The sequence below is a fragment of the Cebus imitator genome, unplaced genomic scaffold, assembly GCF_001604975.1.
Source record: "Cebus imitator isolate Cc_AM_T3 unplaced genomic scaffold, Cebus_imitator-1.0 Scaffold55, whole genome shotgun sequence".
In the NCBI taxonomy this organism is placed as follows: Eukaryota; Metazoa; Chordata; class Mammalia; order Primates; family Cebidae; genus Cebus; species Cebus imitator.
This window is the reverse complement of record NW_016107370.1, coordinates 1440570-1460721: the sequence shown is the minus strand read 5'-3', so window position 1 is coordinate 1460721 and position 20152 is coordinate 1440570. Positions and strand designations below refer to the sequence as shown.

Below are 20152 nucleotides of genomic sequence, written 5' to 3'. Positions count from 1 at the left end.
CTCCTGGAGGACACTAAAAAAAAAAAAAAAAAAAAAAAAGGGCCCAAAAAAAAAAAAAAAAAAAAAAAAAAATGATCAAAGCAACAGCTATGTTAAACAACTCAATATCAGCACTTGGAATCTGAAAGAGGGAGTATGCAATTCTAATGCGGTAACAGGCAAAAAAGGAGCGAAACACAACAAGAACGGTGGAAGTCCTGAAAAGAGAGTTGCCCACATCCAGCACAAGTCACCATGGCCTCAGCCAAATGAGAATGAGAATCAGGTGAGAGAGTCCAGGAATGTTAACTGGGCGAGACAGAGAAGCAGGTAGAAAGGTCGCACGAGAACACCCTTCACCACCAACACAATGACTGATCAGAGAGAGGAGGTGGCTGCGAAACTGAAGGCAGAGTTAAGAGAGAAGAAAGAATGGGGAGTCACAGGACAGAGTGAGTCCATTTAGATGAGGTAGCCGTCTCACCTCCAGCGGGGCAGATAAAGTTACTGTTGGCGAGCTGAGGCTACGAGGCCGGCGGATCTGAGGCTCGATTAGATGGTTGTTACTGTTTGTGGTTGATCCGGATGCACCATCTTCTGCAAGCTATTTTGGAGGCAAAAACAAGTTAGCTTCATAGGAGTCTCTCCCTGTGCGTGTGATTAGGAGCGCGAACCCAAACAACAACGCAACCAGCAATAATAAGAGGTCTGGCCTATTTAAAGCGTGGAGGAAATAATTAAACATAATGATGGGGGAAAGGATGGGGAAACACATTTAAGGGAGATAAAAATGAATCACTAGCCCAGCATAAAAACTAGCCTCGGATTAAGGGGGTGGGATGGGGAAGAAGCTACGCACTGCAATAGGCTCTTGCTTTGAAAATATGTTTCACGTCACATTTTTAAAATATATTCAGTGATAAACTGATTTGAAAACCAAATTTCTTCCCTAGGCTATTATTATATTTAAAGGGATGCATTTTCTTTGTGAGAAAGCTTTGACAAATATGGGTCTTTGAGAGCAACACATAAACATCAGGAAAGGAGGTGGGTCACGGACACTGTGGCATCTACGGCCTGCAGTTTTAAGTTGGAGGACGATCTTCGTACCTGCATGATAGGTCGAGTCCAAGTTGTGGTTCGATTGTTATGATTGACATAGTATGTGCGCCCCTTAGCATCTTTTCTTTCTTCCCAGCCTGAAGGCAGACCCGGCGTGGTATGTACATAGGCCACTGATGGCTGTTTGTGCAAGAAATCATTATTATTTAATACCTTGCATTTGTTTTCTGATCAGTTTAATAAAGTAATGTACACCCAGATAATTATTTTCTCTAGACAAAGTTAGTTAGTTCTATTTACACAGAAAACACTTCCAAATGTCTGGAAAACAGCAATGGATTTCCAATAGCTTAAATCTACAAATGAACCCCACACAGTTGTGGAGTCTAAATTCTTACAGAACTTGGTTCTAAGACCCCATAGTCTTAAATGTAAAGGGTTGCTAAGGTGGTCACAGGGAAAGGGAAAAACATTATAATCTGTTCTAGCTGCTAAATTCCATTGCCAAACCAGGTAGAGCTTAAAGTTATTTCCAACTGTCCAATGTCGCTGTGTATGAGAGGGACACTCTGGATGCTTCTGTGCTGTAGCTCCTGTGGGGTGCTCTTTCAGCTGAGTCTTACATTCCTCCATCGGTTTAGGACCCTTACACTGTAGCTTTTGGGGCAAAATTTTAAAATCCCAAAAGAGCCCCTTCTCCAGGATGCTGACGGTCACATGGTGGCATATAACCTGGAGGAGCACCAGGTCATCTGTGTGCTCAGGATGTCTCCCAGCACCCAGCCTCACAGCCGAGGCTCTGTGCACTCAAGGCCACTGACAGGAGTGTGTTTCCTTGAAGGTGAACAAAGCTCGGCAGTCTTTGGGATTTCAGACCTGTCCAGTGTAGTGTGACTGTATTTAGACAGTCCACGTTTGATCACAAGAAGATCCCTGAGAAGTGGTCTAAGAAATGCAGTCTGGATGGAGAAATACTGGGAACCAAGGATGTGTTGATAATTTATGGAGGCACTGGGACAGATGCTGGTGATCAGGGCTGTCCCAGGAGGTCTTGGATGCATGGGTAATGCATGTAAGATCTGTGCCTGAGAACAAGCTCTAAGTGGGGAAAAGAAGAGAAACCAGAAGCTGACCACAGCTACACCAAGGCTCCTAGAAGAATCTAAAAGTATAGGAGCACATGCCTTAGGGATGAATAAATAAACTCTCACATGAGGTTACGAAAGGAAGCTGCCTCTCTTTAGGGTACTCCCTTCTCTAACCAGGATCTTCTCCTGCCCCTCCAGGTATTTTAGCAGGTGTCATTTTCTTGCTATTAGGCTGAGGATACAAATTTCCTCTGAACCCACCTGCTTTCTGTGCTTATGCCATCTTCCCCTGGCACTACCAACAATGTGTTTTGGTGAAGGTGGTCATGTGGAGTTCCTTGGTGGACCCCAGGATCTCAAATTAGAGAAAGCACCAACAAAGACACTGCCAGGTAATTTGGAAACCTCACCAACAGAGAAGCAATATGCTAACCTCACAAGCTTAAAAGCACATTTCAGAGAAAGATCACCTGTGTAATTGATCATGAAGCAGATGATTTTAGATTACGTGTAAGAAAACTTTCTGCTAAAAATGCAGCAACCATTTCTTAACATTTCCTGAGATAAAATCCTAAAGCTCCATAAAGATAGTTTATAAAGACAGAAAGACTCGGATCATAGAGCATTCTGGATTCAGGTGTGGAGATTCAGCAGGAGCAGAAGAAACATCAACACTGACCTAATCATTTCATGAATATTAAACATCTGTGAATTAGCATGCAACCTGAGTGAAGCCCTCCTCCTCTAGTGGTGATGCCAACACAAAGGGCTACGTGGATCTGGGCCCTTCAATGGATTCCTCCGCTGAGCTAAGTTGTAACCTAAGTTTGTGGTCAATTAGTATTTCTGGCAAAGTATGTGCTATCAAGTTTTGACCTATTATTGTTTAAACTATCCGTGAAATACTAAAGGGAATTTGTTACATTCCCCCGCTCCCTGTTGAGTTATTTTCTGGGAGAGGCAATGAGGTAGCCCATCAGAAAACTCAGCTCTAGAAACCTTAAGGATATTTTTGCAGTTACTGAATCTCTAGAAAGGACACTTAGGAGGCAACTGATAAACTGAAATCACATGGATGTGCTATAGATCATCTCAGAACTGAATCCTAAAGCTGTGTGAATTCTAGCAACCAGGTTACTTTCTTTCTTTCTCTTTTTTTTTTTTTTTGAGAAAGAGTCTCGCTCTGTTGCCCAGGCTGGAGTGCAGTGGCACAATTTTAGCTCACTGCAATGTCCGCCTCCCGGGATCAAGTGATTCTCCTGCCTCCTCCCGAGTAGCTGGGAATATAGGTGCTTGCCACCACGCCCAGCTAATTTTTGTATTTTAGTAGAGACAAGGTTTCACCATGTTGGTCAGGTGGGTCTCAAACTGCTGACCTCAGGTGATCTACCCGCCTCAGCCTCCCAAAGTGCTGGGATTCCAGGCCACTGTGCCCGGCCATCCAGGTACCTTTATACAGCCACAGTGAACAGTACTATCAGTCTGCGGAAACTCAGGAGTGTAGTACAGAACACTAAATTTGATTAAAATGCCCATTCTCTCTTCTTTTGAAAATTGACTGGCAACCTGTAATTTAGTTACATTTATGTGCAAGGGCATTTTGGAAATGTTTCTTTAAAGTGTTCTTGCCAACTGACCACATAGAACAACCTGTGCTGATGATTCCATTTGTAATTCGCAACCCTGCCTCCTACCCCACACGGCTAGTTGAGGGGGCAGGACTCAGCTTCTACACACAGACCATGGAAGGGCTCGCCACGAGGCCAAAACCAGCCTTCTGCTGTTCTATGCTTGTGAGTACATTTAACGCTAGCTCAACAAAAAAGTCATGAAGAAGCCAGTTAGAAACTGCGACTTAGCTTAATATTTCACAGCTTTTTATCATAGACTGAATACACTACTGCTTTGTGATACCAAAAAGCCATTAGCTAGAACTTCCTAGTGGCTCTGTTTTTTTTCATTAAAATAAAGAACATGATTGTAAGCTGCAGAAGTTTCAATATGCTTTTAAAAATAACCACTTTGATGCTGACCATTGCAGATTTGCCAAGACTTGCACCAACCCTGTACTGGTGGCCTCGTGTATTTTTAGAATACATACAACAAAGACTGAAAGGATTGTTCTATCCCTCTCCTTTTATCTCATGGGGAGGGCCCTGGCATAGCCGGCCAGCAAGTGACACCACTGTGCACTTATTTGCCATAAATCAAAGGGCTGTAGTTTCTTGGCTGAGAATCAGGGCTTGTTCATTAGACTACAAGAATGAAAGCACTATCATAGAAAGACAGCTATACCAGGATGGTTACTTCAGCATAGCGTACGGAGTCAAAAGAGCATGGCGGGGGGGCGGAGAGTCCTTGAATGTGGGGAAATTATAAACACTGTCGTGCATCCACGTCACTGAATATTATGTAATTATTAACATGTCCCAGAAGAATGACCCTAAGTTAGAAAAAAAAAACCAAGGTGCTGAGCAATGTATACGTGACATCCCAAATGTGCACATATGTGTACCCACCATATGTCTGTGAGAGCACACAGAGGGAGTGAGATGACATAATCCCAGGGTGGCTGCAGCCCAGGACAGTACACCAGTGTGAGTGATGTGCAGAGGAACAGAGGGGATGCCAAAGAGGGAAACACAGGGTGATGAGACAGAATTGCAAGACAGAACGTCAAGGGCATTCATGACAAAGGATGTGGAAGAGAAACGTGCAGGACACTGCAGAAGAGAAATGGATGTGATCCTTTCACACCTAATCAGGTAGGGAGAAGGTAAAGCGCCAGAGTAGATGAACACTTAGGAACGAATATTGCCAAGCCTGTGGAAAGAAAAAACCCAACCCATGCTGAAACTCAGTGATGGGGATGATGGAGAGTACAGGCAAGAAGGCAAGAAAAGGGCACTCTAAAGTGCCAGCTGGGATCTCATTCAGAGGGGTCACCTTGTCCTGCCGGGTGACCCTTGCCATGGAGCTTGGTGCTGCAATGATTCCGCTCATCCTTCGTTTACTACATCAGCTACGACGACTATACACAGTACCAGTACAGCTCCAAAGCTATACGCAGGTTGCAAGGCTAACGAAATGCAAACACAGGTGATATACAGATGATGTTCATCAGCACTGAATTCTATGAAAATTATTTCACAAAATGATCTTGTCTCCCTTGAAGTTCCACTACTCTCACAGAAGTTGCAAGTGCATGGTAGGAAACAGTTTACGTAGAATGTCTTGAGTTCTACTGGAGGCCGCTTCACTCAGCACACGACTCAGTGACTCACGTAAACCACTGCAGCTCAATACTTTAACCTGAGCTGACTGCTCCTGGGCTGATTATTGCCAGTTTGATTTTCCTCTGTACAAGGCTGAGCATTAAATGGAAGTCATCGACATCTTTTAGAAAATCAGCAACTGTATAAGTAAAGTTATCCACAAGTAATGAGCAGTTACAGCAAAATACACCACAGGTAGAACAATAAGGAAATTCTTTAAAATAGCTATTACAGTGCGAAGCATAAACTGTAAGCTAGCCTAACTTTAGGGATCAAGTGGAAAACAGGGTATTAAAATACATGGTCAAATCTAAGTCACCCACAAACATGAATACCATAAATTATTCAAAATAATGAGTAAGAATGGCTGGCTTAGAGAAACATCAATTTTTCCAGATCACTTATATAACTTTATTATGACCCTCCCCGACCCTGGAATTACAGGAACTTGTTCATTCCTGTGAGAAGAGCCCCTGGTGGCAGAGAAAGGGTCACTGGTACATTCTGGAGACAAGAAAAGTCTAACCTCCTTTTAAAAATGTGGTAGGGGCCAGGCACGGTGGCTCATGCCTGTAATCCCAGCACTTTGGGAGGCCAAGGTGGGTGGATTGCCCGAGGTCAGGAGTTTAGCCTGGCCAACACAGTGAACCCCGTCTCTACTAAAAATACAAAAAATTAGCTGGGCATGGTGGCAGGTGCCTGTAATTCCAGCTACTCGGGAGGCTGAGGCAGGAGAATCGCTTGAACCCGGGAGGTGGAGGTTGCAGTGAGCCGAGATCATGTCACTGCACTCCAGCCTGGGTAACAAGACAAAAACTCCAACTCAAAGAAAAAAAAAGTGGTAGGGGAGATACAGAAAAGAGAACGGCCCTGGGCACACCCAGGGATCACACGCACAATCTCATGCAATTCCCGTGGCTTCTCTGATTATCTTCCAACCAAATGATTTTAACCAAGCATCCTAATGAAAAGGAAAAGCTTATCAGGAGTACAGATACTAAAGGCAAAAATATCTTCTAAATGGTCAAGTTAAGTGTACTTAACCAAAGCCTGTTAGTATTCCTAATAAAATTATGTGGGACTAAATGTCATTCTATTTTACCTAAAACCTTTCTTTAAACAATCCCAGGAATGAGAAGCTTAAAATAAGAAATGTGTGCAGCTCTGTGGCACAAAGGAGCCAATCTTACATTTAAAAAGAGAGTATAGTCACCACTACACGAATATTAAGACTGCCCACAGCCTCCTGCCATGGGTGTCTGGCAAAGGGGATCATTACCGTTGGTTCCTCACCACCCGTGACAGTTGATGAACGTGCTCTCCTAGCTGGGGCACTGGGCTGTGAATGATAATTTACATCAGTGAAATGCACTTAGGGGATGACCCACTGCTTGCTGAATCAGGGGCCACCGCTGTGGCAGTGCTGTAAGGCAGGTGACATGAGCTCAGAACCCCTGAAACCCACCCTGTCCAGACAAAGCCGAGCAGTCGCTGATGACCAGTAGCACAAAGGAAGTGTGACCCCCACGCCACCCGAGGTGGCTCATCCTTGATCTGGGTGAACAACGACAACCTCAAAAAAGTGAGGAGAAAAATAAAAAGCTTTTCTGGTTTTGTCCCCCACTGTCAAATCATTGGCAGATTCTAAAATTCGCCAACACTCAAAATTTAAGAGGCCACTGGTGATCAGTGAGTTGACAGCATCACAGGGTACAAAGAAAGAGAGGAATCACCAGTTTTCAGGAAAGTGAGCTCTTGGGGAAATAAAATTGACGTTGATTTTGAAAGGGAGAGAAAGTGCCATGCATTCAAGGAAAATCACAGAATCATGAGGTTGAGAAGGACCCCACCAGTCCATCACAGTTGATTGTTTCGTTTTTGGGGCCCTGTACTGGAACCATCCCAGAAAAGTAGCTCTTATCAAGCTTATGATTAAGGTCTCTCCCGTGATAAGTCACAACTGAATCTATTATTTTGACTGCTTTCTTGACGAGTATACTCATTAATTTTTTCACAAACATAAAAAAAAAATAAAACCTAGGCCAAAATATCCTTTGAAATCAAGAAAAAACATACATGAGAGGGAAGACACTGTGATTTCAAAAACCTTAAATGTACTTTTCCCCCCTCAAATTCATACATAATACATTATTAGTCTTAAAAATGATCAAGGTTTTGTGACAACAGACAAAAACTGTCAAGGTGAAACATCAAATTGAACACATTAAAACCACATATTGTCACCTCCAAAAGAAGAAACAAATTTATGTAAAATTTCTTATTTTTAAAGCGTACATCAAACATCTCTCAAGGCACTTCTACTCTGCCTTCCAACTTGAGTATTTACTTTTACATACATCAGTTGTTATGAAATCCCCTGCACTTCTACATTTGCTGATAGCTATTAAAATGATGAACGAGTTGGAACGAATTATAGCAAATTCTTGGTGAGTACAGCTGCCTTTAAAGAGAAGGTACAGAGGCCTTTCAGAGTTCAGAGTTCAGATCATTAGGAACGTAAAGGAACATGTGGATGGTCACCCAGAAGAGTTCTTCCTGGTTAACGGGAATGTGTTTTCAAAGTACAGATCACTGGAGCGTAACAATAGTAACTCAATAAAGTACAAAGAATTACTAACGCACCAAGAAACATAAGTGAGCAAATCAAAATGGGTATCAATTTGGGTGACAAACTAAAGGAATGAAGATTTCAGCATTTTAGAGTTGGGTGACAATAACAATTCTCTGTATTGGAAATCTACTTTTCTAGGGCAATTTGCCAGGAAATTTAAAAACATCTCATTTATATGATAAACACAATGTACACAGGAAAAACTCTTTTTGCAGCAGCCCAGATGGTTGTAAATGAAAGCCAAAAGCACCAACTGATGATTGGAAATTAGCGTGGGTTACCGGCGGTAGATGAGCCTGCTCTGCAACCGCGTCGGTGACACTGCATGACCTCAACCTTGAGGAGGGTTCTCTTTGCTGGAAGAAGAGAAAAAGACAGGAAGCATCAAGAAATATATTCTTAAAAGCTACTTCCATTGGTTTAATAAATGTATCACTCAATCTCATTCACCACTGTTCGATATTAGAAGGTAATTAAATGAAACATCTTTCCAGAGCAAGGACAGTCATCCTTTAAAAAGTCATCTTCCACTTTAATTTTCAGTTATGCAGACTGGAATTCTGATTGGTCCTTAGAATAAATGGCAAAAGCAAGAGGAGACAAAACCTTTCAGAAAGGAGACTCAACAGGACTCTGCAACGCTCTAATGGGGCTTTACAAACAGAAAGAAGCCAGCAGTCTTCTAGTCTGCTTTAAGATGCACCCTCTGGGTACATTTTAATGTGATGTCAAACAAGGAAGAAATAGTGATATGTGGCTACTCAACATTTATTGATTATTACAAAGAGTCAGTTGCATCCTATATTCTGAGGATGCTCAGACATCATCTTGCCCTACTTCCGAAAGATAAGGTATTTATAATTTTAGCTTCTTTTTTTTTTTTTTTTTTTTTTTGAGACAGAGTCTTGTTCTGTTGCCCAGGCTGGAGTGCAGTGGCATGATCTTGGCTCACTGCAACCTCTGCCTCCTGAGTTCAAGTGATTCTCCTGCCTCAGCCTCCTGAGTAGCTGGGATTTTAGGCGCCCACCACCACATCTGGCTAAGTTTTTGTATTTTTAGTAGAGACAGAGTTTTACCATATTGGTCAAGCTGGTCTTGAACTCCTGACCTCAGGTGATTCATCCACCTTGGCCTTCCAAAGTGCTGGGATTACAGGTGTGAACCTCTGTGCCCTGCCAATTTTGGCTTCTAAGTGGAGTTCAAGGAGTAAAGATAGGAATGATTAAAAATAGTGAGATCAAGCTAAAAAGAAATCTAGTGTATAGTGTCTAATGTTCCTCTCGTTTGCCTAAGTGTTCCTCTCACTTAGTCTATGTGGTTAAATGAAGCCTAACTGACATGAATGAGGATTAGCAGCAGATCACACACAGAAGACAGAGTCTCCTTATCAGCAAGTTTATCCACGGTATCAGTTTCTGGTATTTACTCATTTTTAATATTCTGCGATAAGTAAATGGTATAAGACTCTGTGGTAGGGAAGGGGGACAATTCATGTCTTCCCACATTGGTTACTGTGAAGGAATGAGTCTTTCATAAAAGTCTCCCTCTGTCACCCAGGCTGGAGTGCAGTGGTGCGATTTCAGCTCACTGCAACCTCCGCTTCCCGGGTTCAAGCAATTCTCATGCCTCAGCTTCCTGAGTAGCTGGGACTACAGGTGCACCCCGCCACACCTGGCTAAGTTTTGTATTTTTAGTAAAGACAGGGTTTCACCATGTTGGCCAGGCTGGTCTTGAACTCCTGACCTCAGGTGATCTGCCTGCCTCAGCCTCTCAAAGTGCTGGGATTACAGGCGTGAGCTACCATGCCCAGTCAAAGTTCATGTTCTTGATCTTGAATACAGAGTAATCCTGATAAGCAAAACTGGAGAAGAGTCTCCTATTTAACTCTTATTTAACGGTTTAACATGATGTGAAAATAATACAGTGTTGTACTTTGGTCTTAAGTATATTTGATGCATCTAGAATTATTAAATGCAGGAGCTTCCCATTCAAAGAACTAGAATGGCTAACTTATTATTAATGCTGAAGAAAATTACAATGTTTTTCACTTGGTTGACTAAAGGTGTGTTATTGCCATGGTTTCTGTGGTAATTCCTTGGTTTCATAGATTTTAAATATAGGGCTTCATTGCTTATGTTGTTTCTGTAACAATAGTTTTACCAATTCAAATAACCCATATACACGCAATCTCTTTTATCCTGTCCATTTAGTACTACATTTTCATCTCAGTGACACATCTCTTTTTGAAAAAGTCACAGAATTTTAATGTGAAATCACATCAGCTAAATAATAAATGCAACTCATGTAACAGAGGCCTACAGTGTCTTTTAAAATAAAAACACCATAACCACAAAGCAGTAATTTTGTAAGTACTTATTTGCTTTTACATTGTATGCAGTGCTATGATTTATGTTCGTTATGGTCATCGTAATGACTATTTTTTCTAGGATGCCGTTTTCAGTGGAATGACTACCATCATTTATTAGCATACATCTTTTAGTTCAGTTTCTTGAGAAACACTGAGACTTCATTTGCTCTTAATTCTATGCACAAGCAGTGATTTTCCATGGGTTATTTCTGCACCGTTCTGAATTGTCAAACATGGATGTCTTTGTGACTGATTTCATTGGGCTCAGGCACTGGACCCATCTGAAACTTCTAGAAAGTATGTTTCTGATGGTTGAGAGCCCAAGCTAAAATGCTACCTTGATGACAGTGTCACAATTTCACAATCTTTCTCAAGGGTTCATACTCTGGGACTTGGGAGATGTCTTCCATCTCCCATTCAAACCTTGTCTTGGATGGGCCACTTAAGCCTCATGCCCTTATCAGTGAAATGAGAATTATAAAGCCTGCAGAACATGACTTAAGAGAACTGATTAGGTCTGATGGCTTTTAATTGGTACTGTGACATCCTAGGTTTGTGTTAAGGTACTATTGCCATGAGCCTTTTGGCTGGGAAAGGATTCTACAAGGTTGACGCTAACATTTACAGGCATCATGGAGTTTTATTTCTTTGAGTTCTTTATAAACCAAGAAAGTGTTAGTGGTATGGGGTGAGCAAAGCTGCCTTCCAAATCAAGAAAGATTCTCACCTGCTTAGGCTAATTTTAGTATACTCCTGCTTCTCCTAGGGAAGGAGGAACTTTGGAAAATGTGAGTTAACTGGGAGCTGGAAGGCCCCTGGTCACTATTTACATAAAAGATTCTCCTAAAGCAACAAAAAACAATGAAACGTTGCTCAGCTTTTCTTTCGAACAAGACCAATACTTACAATCAAAGAGCTGAACTGTTCCCCATTGGAGTCTGGAGTGATCTGAAGCCTTCTGCTCAGTTCCTCTGACAGCTCCTGAGGGCTGGTCCGAGATCCCGGGGAGGCCGGTGGTGGGGGCAGAGCCAGACTGAGAGAGTCTCCAGCGATATTCACTTCTTCTGAAATGGTCTCCCAAGGCTTTCAGAGAAGGAGACACTGGGGTAAATGCTAGGAAATGGGGATCCGCCCAGCTCCCCAACAAAAGCATGTAACAACAATAGCCACAGTGATAACTATAATACCTACTAAGTGCCTCTTACAACCTTCACAATAATTGAGAGGAAGATAAGACTACACCCCCAATTAACAGATGAGAAAACTGAGCCACAGAGAATAACCTGCCCAAGGTAATAGCTAGCAACTGGTAGGGCCATGATGTGAACTAAAGAGGCCTCTTTCCACACAGAGGCTGTGCTCGTAACCACTTTATGCCACCACCTCTCTGAATAGTGACTGATTTCCAGCACTTGCTACTTTATGCATGGGCCAAAACACACACACACACACACACACACACACACACACACACACACACACACACACTTTTCTCTTGACATGGACTATCTTTTACTTTTAACAGCTGACGATTACACCGAGAGCAGCATAGAAGCTATGCGTTGTAATTAAACAATGGTGTAAAGTAACTTAGAGTGAATTTACTATGGAGTCATTACTTTTGCTTCTGCAAGTTTAATCACCTCATTGTGAATGATCTTCCTAACACAATGTCTAAAAAGAATGGATTTTTAGTACATAAACGGAGCTGATAAGACATCACGGAAAATTATGGCTAATTGGCTGTTTAATTCATAATGTTTTAAGTAATATATCATAGCTACTTAAAGGGAAAATTGTAAACATTTCTATTCACCCAAATTTATTTTCATGGTAATAAATTTCTTTCAAGGTGTCAAAGCGACTCACTAAAAATGTGCATGTGATATCCAAACAAGTTATAGGGCTCATTCAACAGCTCAACTATGATAACTAAGTCGTCATTTAATGAAACATGGTTGGACCCTGGTGAAAAATAAATTACAAAGTGAAAATATCTTAAGATTTTCATACTGAAAGATAATGTTGGCTAGGTGCATTGGCTCATGCCTGTAATCCCAGCGCTTTGGGGGGTTAAGGCAGGTGGATCATGAAGTCAGGAGTTCAAGACCAGCCTGACCAATATGGTGAAACCTTGTCTCTACTAAAAATACAAAAAGATCAGCTGGGTGTGGTGGCATGCGCCTATCATCCCAGCTACTCAGGAGGCTGAGGCAGGAGAATTGCTTGAATCTGAGAGGCAGAAGTTGCAGTGAGCCGAGATCACACCACTGCACGCCAGCCTGGGAAACATAGCAAGACTCCGTCTTGGAAGAAAAAAAACAACAATAATGTCATTCCCATTTCTATCAATAATAGAGCCACATGTACTTGTCAAATACAGCTGTTATAGCACTTTCAAATTAATTAATATCCAGATGGTAATTAATTCACTGTGTCACCATAATCTTTACATTCTCAACAACATTTACTGAGAGAAGAAATGATGATATAAAATCAGTCTGGAGAACATGTAAAGAAGGAGCTGCAGGGCTCTGCAGCATTCTGGGGACATCGTACCTCAGGGACATCCCCGCTCTCCGAGGGCTCAGGCTCCAAGTCCTCGCTGATGTGCCTACGGGAGCGGAAGCGCCGGTGTGCTGCCTCCTGGTTGATCTGTCTGATGTTATTGTCCGACTCAGAGGACACGTCCCTGAGCACGCAGGAAAGGGGGAAGGAGAAGAAGAGAAGAAGAAGTGGTTGAGATGGGGCCCTTCACGACAGTCCAGTGTCACAGAGGGCCAGATGCCCACTCAAGTGTCAGCATAAAACACTGACTAGCTGGTCATCCAATGTGAGAATTCTCCCACCGTATCACAGCTGAAGTATAGGTTAAAGTTCACTGCAATCAAATAAATGCAGTTTTAAAATACATTACACCATTCTGAGTATCTTTCAGGCATATATTTCAAAATATACCTTAGTGTTAAATAAAAAACAGAAATCAAAGTCCTCCACCCATGTGCCACAGTGACAAGTCAGGCCTCTGGAAGGCGAGTTCACACAGCAGCTGGGCAGTCCCAATCCTTCTAGAAGGCTGGCAACGACAAGGCAGCTACTTTTGGTCACCAGCAATTTGACCAAAGACTACATAAGGTACAAATTCAAAGCTGCCATCTAGAGGGAAGTACATCTGATCCAACGTGAATTCTTTTCAGCTGCTTTCTAGCTCATTTTGACAGAATCGCAAAATTGTGACACTGCATTTCTCCTCTTTATCCTACTTTAAAAATCCTAGTAACTCTCAAGTCAGCTGAGATCTGAAGACCACCACAACATCACATCGTATTTTTTTGTCATGTGATGCTCTCGATTCAGGATCTAAAAGTTTTGATTCAATTTTGAAAACTTTTTTGGGCTGGGCATGCTGACTCACGCCTATAATCCCAACACTTCGGGAGGCCAGGGTGGGTGAATCACTTGAGGTCAGGAGTTCAAGACGTGCCTGGCCAACATGGTGAAACCCCATCTCTACGAAAAATACGAAAATTAGCCAGGTGTGGTGGCATGTGTCTATAGTCCCAGCTACTCAGGAGGCTGAGGCAGGAGAATCACTGAACCCGGGAGGTGGAGGTTGCAGTGAGATGAAATTGCACCACTGCACTCCAGCCAGGGCAGAAGAGTGAGACTCCATCTCAAAACAAAAACAAAAACAAACCAACTTTTTTTTTTTGCAGTAAATTAAAGGCAATCATTCTTTGGGGGAAATACTAGTCAGAGGCTTTTACTGTACAAGTTTAAATGCCAAAAAGGTTTTCAGGGAAAACTCTCACAGATCCTTCAATAAGACAGCATATCATGTTAATGAAAACTACTGCACAAGTTAATATCTCAAAAGTTGAAATCTTTATTTCAGATTAACTGAAATATAGTACTTATCAAGAACATTCATTATAGACTCCTTCTAAAACACAAATTTTAACGTTTTCTTACACATTCTGAAATGAACTTATGCCATATCCCAATAAAGAGCCTGCTAGCAGAGGTGGTGGAAACTTTCCTTAACTAACTTTCCTCTTGCCTTCTGGAAGTCATGTTCATTGGAAGGAGGCACTCCTCAGGTTCCACCAAGTTCTGCTGTGTCCTTCCTGGCTCAGCCTCTCCCTTTGGCATTGCTGCCTCTCTGATGGGGCAGCTATGCCTCTGCCTTCTCCCAAAACTACATGTGAACCTGAACCTGGATTAAGAGCTGCATTTTTTGGCCAGGTGCAGTGGCTCACACCTGTAATCTCAGTGCTTTGGGAGGCTGAGACAGGCGGATCACCTAAGGTCAGGAGTTTGAGGACAGCTTGATGAACACGGTGAAATGCCGTCTCTACAAAAATACAAAAATTAGTTGGGCACGGTGGTAGGTGCCTGTAACTCCAGCTACTCAGGAGGCTGAGGCAGGAGAATCACCTGGAGGTTGTAGTGAGCCGAGATGGTGCCAACCACACTCCAGCCTGGGCAACAGAGTGAGACTCTGTCTTAGGAAACAAACAGAAAAAGAACTGCATTTTTCCCGTGTTGCTCTAGATTAGTGAAGAGACAGCAAGTTATACCTTTCGTTTTAGTTTCTGAGACACTGCCACCCAAGATGGTTTCTCTTTTAAACTACTTTATTAAAGTCTAATCAACACATTAAAAAGTTGTTCATGTTTAATGTATATCTCTTGATGAGCACGGGGTTATGTGTATATATCTCTGGAACCATAAAAAAATAGTTATGTATTAAAAAATGTATGAAGTGTTTTCTCAAGAATTCCCTCATTAGTTTCACAACTCTGTGAGGCAGAGAAAGTAGCAGTTATCTCCATTTGTCCCCAAAATACAGCCTCCAATCTGCATGATCCTTATTTATCAATTTCAACATTTTCCCATATATGTATTAGCTGTCAGGATTTTTTCCTGTGTGAGTTGCTCCTGGACACTTTTCTGCAGAGGTCACATAAGAAGCTACCTTTCCAGGTACTCCTTTTTCATGCTATTGAACAAAGGCAGATAATGGTGCTTTGCTTAGTATATTGCTAGTAAGATTCTTCCGGTCACTACATGTAACCAAGTCCAAGGTGGGTCCAAATTCATTTTTACATTTTAGCTACAATGGCTCACAACAATTCTAATAGCTATGGTAATTAATCAAAAGGAAATAGTAACCAATTATATATATATATATATATATATATATATATGAATCAACCAAACTATTTACAAGGGAACAATTTTTAACAAAAGACAGTTCAGCATTATCCAGCTGCTCTGATATTTTTGCTGTCCTGAGCTAATGCCCACGCTGGGTAGTCCAAAGCTGATCAAGAACAGCTGATATTCACAAGAACCCACTTGGGGGCTCAGGAAAGACAGGCCATTCATTGTTTTCAGATTCGGCAAGCTTTCTCTCTAAATTAAACAAAACCTAGAGCAGAAAACTTGGCCACCCTCCCACCCACAGTCATATATAGAGTATCTTTGCAATTTCTAAAGATAAAAGGTTTTTAAGAACATGATACATCATGCCACTTGTTGTCTAAAATGTATCATTAGCCAATTTCTTTCAGAGTTCGAGTAGATAAGAAAATTATACTACCCAATAGACTTGCTTTTATTATGTACTGAAAGTTACATAGTTCACTGATAATTTCTTCCTTGTCTTGGCTGCTAGGCAGCTCATAATTTCGAAGATAAAATTCCTTTTCCTTAAGGCTTTGTTTTTGCCCTTTAATGTATATCAACAGATTTAGGTCTTGCTGTATAAACTGATTTAAAAACAAGCTGCTACAAAACCATTTTTAAAGTCCATGAGTTTTAACCAGAGTTTATTTACCATCAATTAAACCACAAATTGCTGAGGGAACAAAACAGGAATGGTTTACTGCATCCCCGAGGCTGGTGAGGGATTACAATAGACAGTAATTACTAATTCTGATTTTGCAACTCTCCCATGTGTGTTTTATTATATTAAGGGGGTAAAATTTCCTTATAAAATTTTTTTTGGAGAAGGTTTTCAAATAAACTCATTGAAGAGAGTAAAAATCCAAAAGCTTAAAGAAAACAGAAAACTGCAGAGCCAATTTGCTTGCTGTTCTATTCTGGGTCAGTTGGGAGAGAAAGGAGAAGAAGAAAAGAACAATATAATCAACAAATGTAAGGTAAGCCTAAGAAAAACAACCTCTCCTTTATATTTCAGGAATTGACATGAAAAAAGACACAGAAAATAAACCAGCTCATATTGAAAACAGCAGCATGTGATTCAGAGGCAATCACTTACAAATATACAAGTTCTGACTGCTCTCGCGTGCTTTATGTAAACGGAGAGGAATCTCATACCACACCACCATCTGCTCCTACTGGCATATGATTTATTTCCCAGCCTTGTCCCAGAGGGCCGCCATGTTTGTCCCTAGCTGTGCAGTGCATGTGCACGTGTTCCCGACCATCGCATGGTACTCACATCAGGCTTGGTCGGTGCCACTGAGTGGTCCGGTTGTTGTGGTTGACATAGTAAGTTCGGCCTAAATTGTCCACTTTCTCTTCCCACCCGGGGGGCAGAGGAGGAGGAGGGAGTTCCTCTTGGTGCTGAGAAGCTGAGTCATTTGAGTCAACAACTTCCCATCCATGCTGCGGAATAAAGTTAAAGGTTGGTTATGAGGTCGGTTCTTCAGCTGTAAGAGGTCATCGCAGAGTGCCCTGTGTGCCTTTCTCCTTGCTCTGGGGCTCTCTGGCTTTCGCCATGGCTTTGTGGCCACATTTGAGTAAATTCCCAAACAAGGGTCCCTCCCCCAAAAAAACCGATTGTAGAAAGGTCTCAAAAATCTTTTGTGTAATGGCCAGTGAATTGTGCTGCCCTCTAAGATGACTATTACAGGGCAACATTGATTTGGATATGCACGGCCAATGACACAACTCAAGGCACAACATACTCTTTCCATATCTCATGTTTGTTATTTTGACTCGAGGGCCTCCAAGGCTGTACAAAGCCCTGTCAATGGTGCACGTCACATTACAGCTGTCATCTTTTCAACACCTCCATGAGGTAAAGGGAGCAGGGAAGATGAGCTGCGCTGCACCTGTGTTCTAACGGAAATCATGGCGCAGGGGACCAGAGCCCTGGAGCCCTGCTGCTCCCCAGGGAGGCGGGGCTTTGAGAGAGAAGCCTCTTCTCTGCATCCCAGACTGCAGGAGCCAGAAGTCTGGAAGCTGCTGCCTTCTCCGCAGGCCCTCTACACTGGCTGTGTCCACACCAACGGGTTTCACGGTACCAAAATTTGAGTTCCATTTTTACAGCACATATTTTAGGCATTAAGTATTCCCTTCCTAGCATCCTCTGCTAAAATCACTGGAAAATTAAGTCACTCATTGGTTACTGCAGTTGGAAGGCAAAAGGGTGTACAACATTCCTCGGATTTGAGATGAAAATCTGTTGATGTGCTTATGAAACGTTAACATCCATAAACGTCTGCCACCCACATTAGTCCCCTTCGTGTACATGGAGAGGTGAAGGCGCGTAAAGGAAATAATGCCTGGAAATATGACCTCTCAGGCGGAGGGGGTTCGGTTAACTTCTCCACAACACGTTATTCATATATCACATATACGCAACAGCTGCAAACAGATGTGAGCATAAGCCCTAGGGAGGCCTCGTTTAATGGTCACTTTGAGAATATGAGAATTTGTCTAACAAAAAAGCAGTGTCTGAGGTGTGTGCTGAAAAGGTACGACAGGGCGCACAGCATCAGTCTGTGACAAGGCAAATATGGGCGGCTCTGTCCGGCAGGAGAAAAGGGACGTTCCTCTGGCCAGCTCGTTCCAGAATGGGATTTCTGGAGGAGAGTTTTTCTACCGCAGGCCGTTACCTATGGCCAAATGAGTAAGAAACTTGGGAAAAACTGATTTTCTAGATTCCTTCACCCACTTTGAAGCAACTTCAATGGCTAAAAGGGATTTACAAGGAGTTGAAAGTCCACAGCCAGAACAGAATTCAGTGTGTGAAACGTTCACGGAGCTGTGCAACTAACAGCAGGGAACGGGCGTAGCACTGTCTAGATGGCAATCCCTTCGAGGACTGGTGTTGTAACATAAGAAGTTCATCTTCAACCAAAACAAATAAATGTACCGGTAGAATATCAATGACCAATGTGTGGACATATGTGTGTTTTTTTCATATTTAAGTCTTTTAAACTTTTATTTCCTTCAATTATAAAGTCTGAAAGTAAAAATGAGTATGATGTTAAGGCAAAGAGCGAGTCCCGACACGTCCACATACCTCCATGTCGTCCCTCTGGTCGCTGTTTTCTTCATCTTGACCCCCGTTTTTTGGCATATAGGCCATTTTCAATCGCAAAAATCCCTTAACTCGAGATTTATGGCTGCACGCATAATGGGAGAAAATTGGTTAGAAGAGGTATGACTTGAAAGGTTACACTTAAAGTCGTCTTCAGCAAAAGCCAACCACCACGGCACGCCGAGCAGGCATCCCACCCACATATACCCACAAGCCTCACCTTCTTGGTCTGAGGAGAAAGTCCTTGAATGTATAGGGTCGCTCCATGGTTGGATCTTCTGTCTGTGGGGGAAAACAATACATTAAGTTTTAATATTCCTGATAATTTCATGTTTAGATACACCCAGCTGGATTACAGAGAGTACATTTTGAATTTTAGCATGTGGCACCGCTGAATGTGGTTCTTCACTTGGTACCTGACAGTCGACGGAATGGATCTAGTAGAGATCCACTAGATGTCACCATCTACACCGGGTTTTAGGGACCAACCCCAGCCACAGACAAATGACAAAATTATAGCTGTCATTGCCAAGTATAATTTCTAACTGCAGGGTGTGGCCTTGGTCTCACAGAGCTGATTAACTTCGGAGAACCAGCGGCCACCGGTGCCTTGCTCTATGCCTGTGACTCAAGACACATATGAGTGGAGTAAACAGAGGAACATGCAAGATTTAATCTTTGAGGTCAACTTTATTTTTCACATTAAAATCTCACATCATCAGCCTAGGAGAATTGAAAGACAATCTCCTACACAGGGATCACCCCAGGCAGCAGCACCAGTCAGCCTTCTGTTGAAGCTTAGTTCATGAAACTTCTGTTCATTTTTAAAGAAATCAGTGTTCATTTTATTGTGCGAAGTTGGTTGGCCTACCAAAGTGGGAAACTGGAAAAATAAGTGTGACTATTTCATTAATTTTTAGATGCTCTATATGCAATGAAACCTCAGATATCTAGACCCTTTGATGAAACACAATTTCAAATACTTTTGTAGCAAGAGAGATAAACCACAGTCCAATGATTTTCAGGCTTGTGTGTGCGTGCACACAAGTGTACGTCCGTCTGCGCTTCTATTTGAAATATTATCTGTTTATGTCATTCTCTGCCTTAAACTCTCAATGGCTTCCTACTCCTCTCATAATAAACTTAAAATTCTCTCCTATGACCTAGAAGGTCAACTATAATCTGGCTTCAATTATCTTTTACCTCATTGTGAACCAGTCTCTCTCTTTCTTCCTTGAACTCCCAACCATCCTGGCCTCATCTGCCATGGATGCAAATCATATGTCCTGTGGTAGGGCCCATGCACGGGCAAGTCCCTCTGCTGGACAGCTCTGACTCCAGATGGCGCATGGCTGTCTCCACTTTGCCATCCAAGGGTGAGATCACAGCTCACATCCTCAGAGTTCCCACCATCAGCCGTCCTTATCAACCCCCCAACCTATCATCCTG

The 20152-nt window shown here is 42.3% G+C and overlaps 1 protein-coding gene across 17 annotated transcripts in view; it reads right to left on the bottom strand.

Annotated features, from left to right (window-relative positions):
• NEDD4L (NEDD4 like E3 ubiquitin protein ligase) overlaps positions 1-20152 on the bottom strand; it is a 346587-nt gene that overhangs the window by 54812 nt on the left and 271623 nt on the right. For 11 of the 17 annotated variants that reach the window (XM_017528805.2, XM_017528808.2, XM_037738594.1 and 8 more), the window contains 9 exons: positions 18924-18985; positions 18686-18788; positions 16874-17040; positions 12964-13096; positions 11311-11487; positions 8318-8392; positions 6684-6743; positions 1090-1221; positions 464-583 (listed from right to left, as the gene is read on the bottom strand). In XM_017528805.2, coding sequence (XP_017384294.1) covers positions 464-583; positions 1090-1221; positions 6684-6743; positions 8318-8392; positions 11311-11487; positions 12964-13096; positions 16874-17040; positions 18686-18788; positions 18924-18985 — 1029 coding nt within the window. The remainder of the gene's footprint in view (positions 1-463; positions 584-1089; positions 1222-6683; positions 6744-8317; positions 8393-11310; positions 11488-12963; positions 13097-16873; positions 17041-18685; positions 18789-18923; positions 18986-20152) is intronic. The other 6 variants (XM_037738592.1, XM_017528801.2, XM_017528803.2 and 3 more) reach the window with 2 other exon arrangements.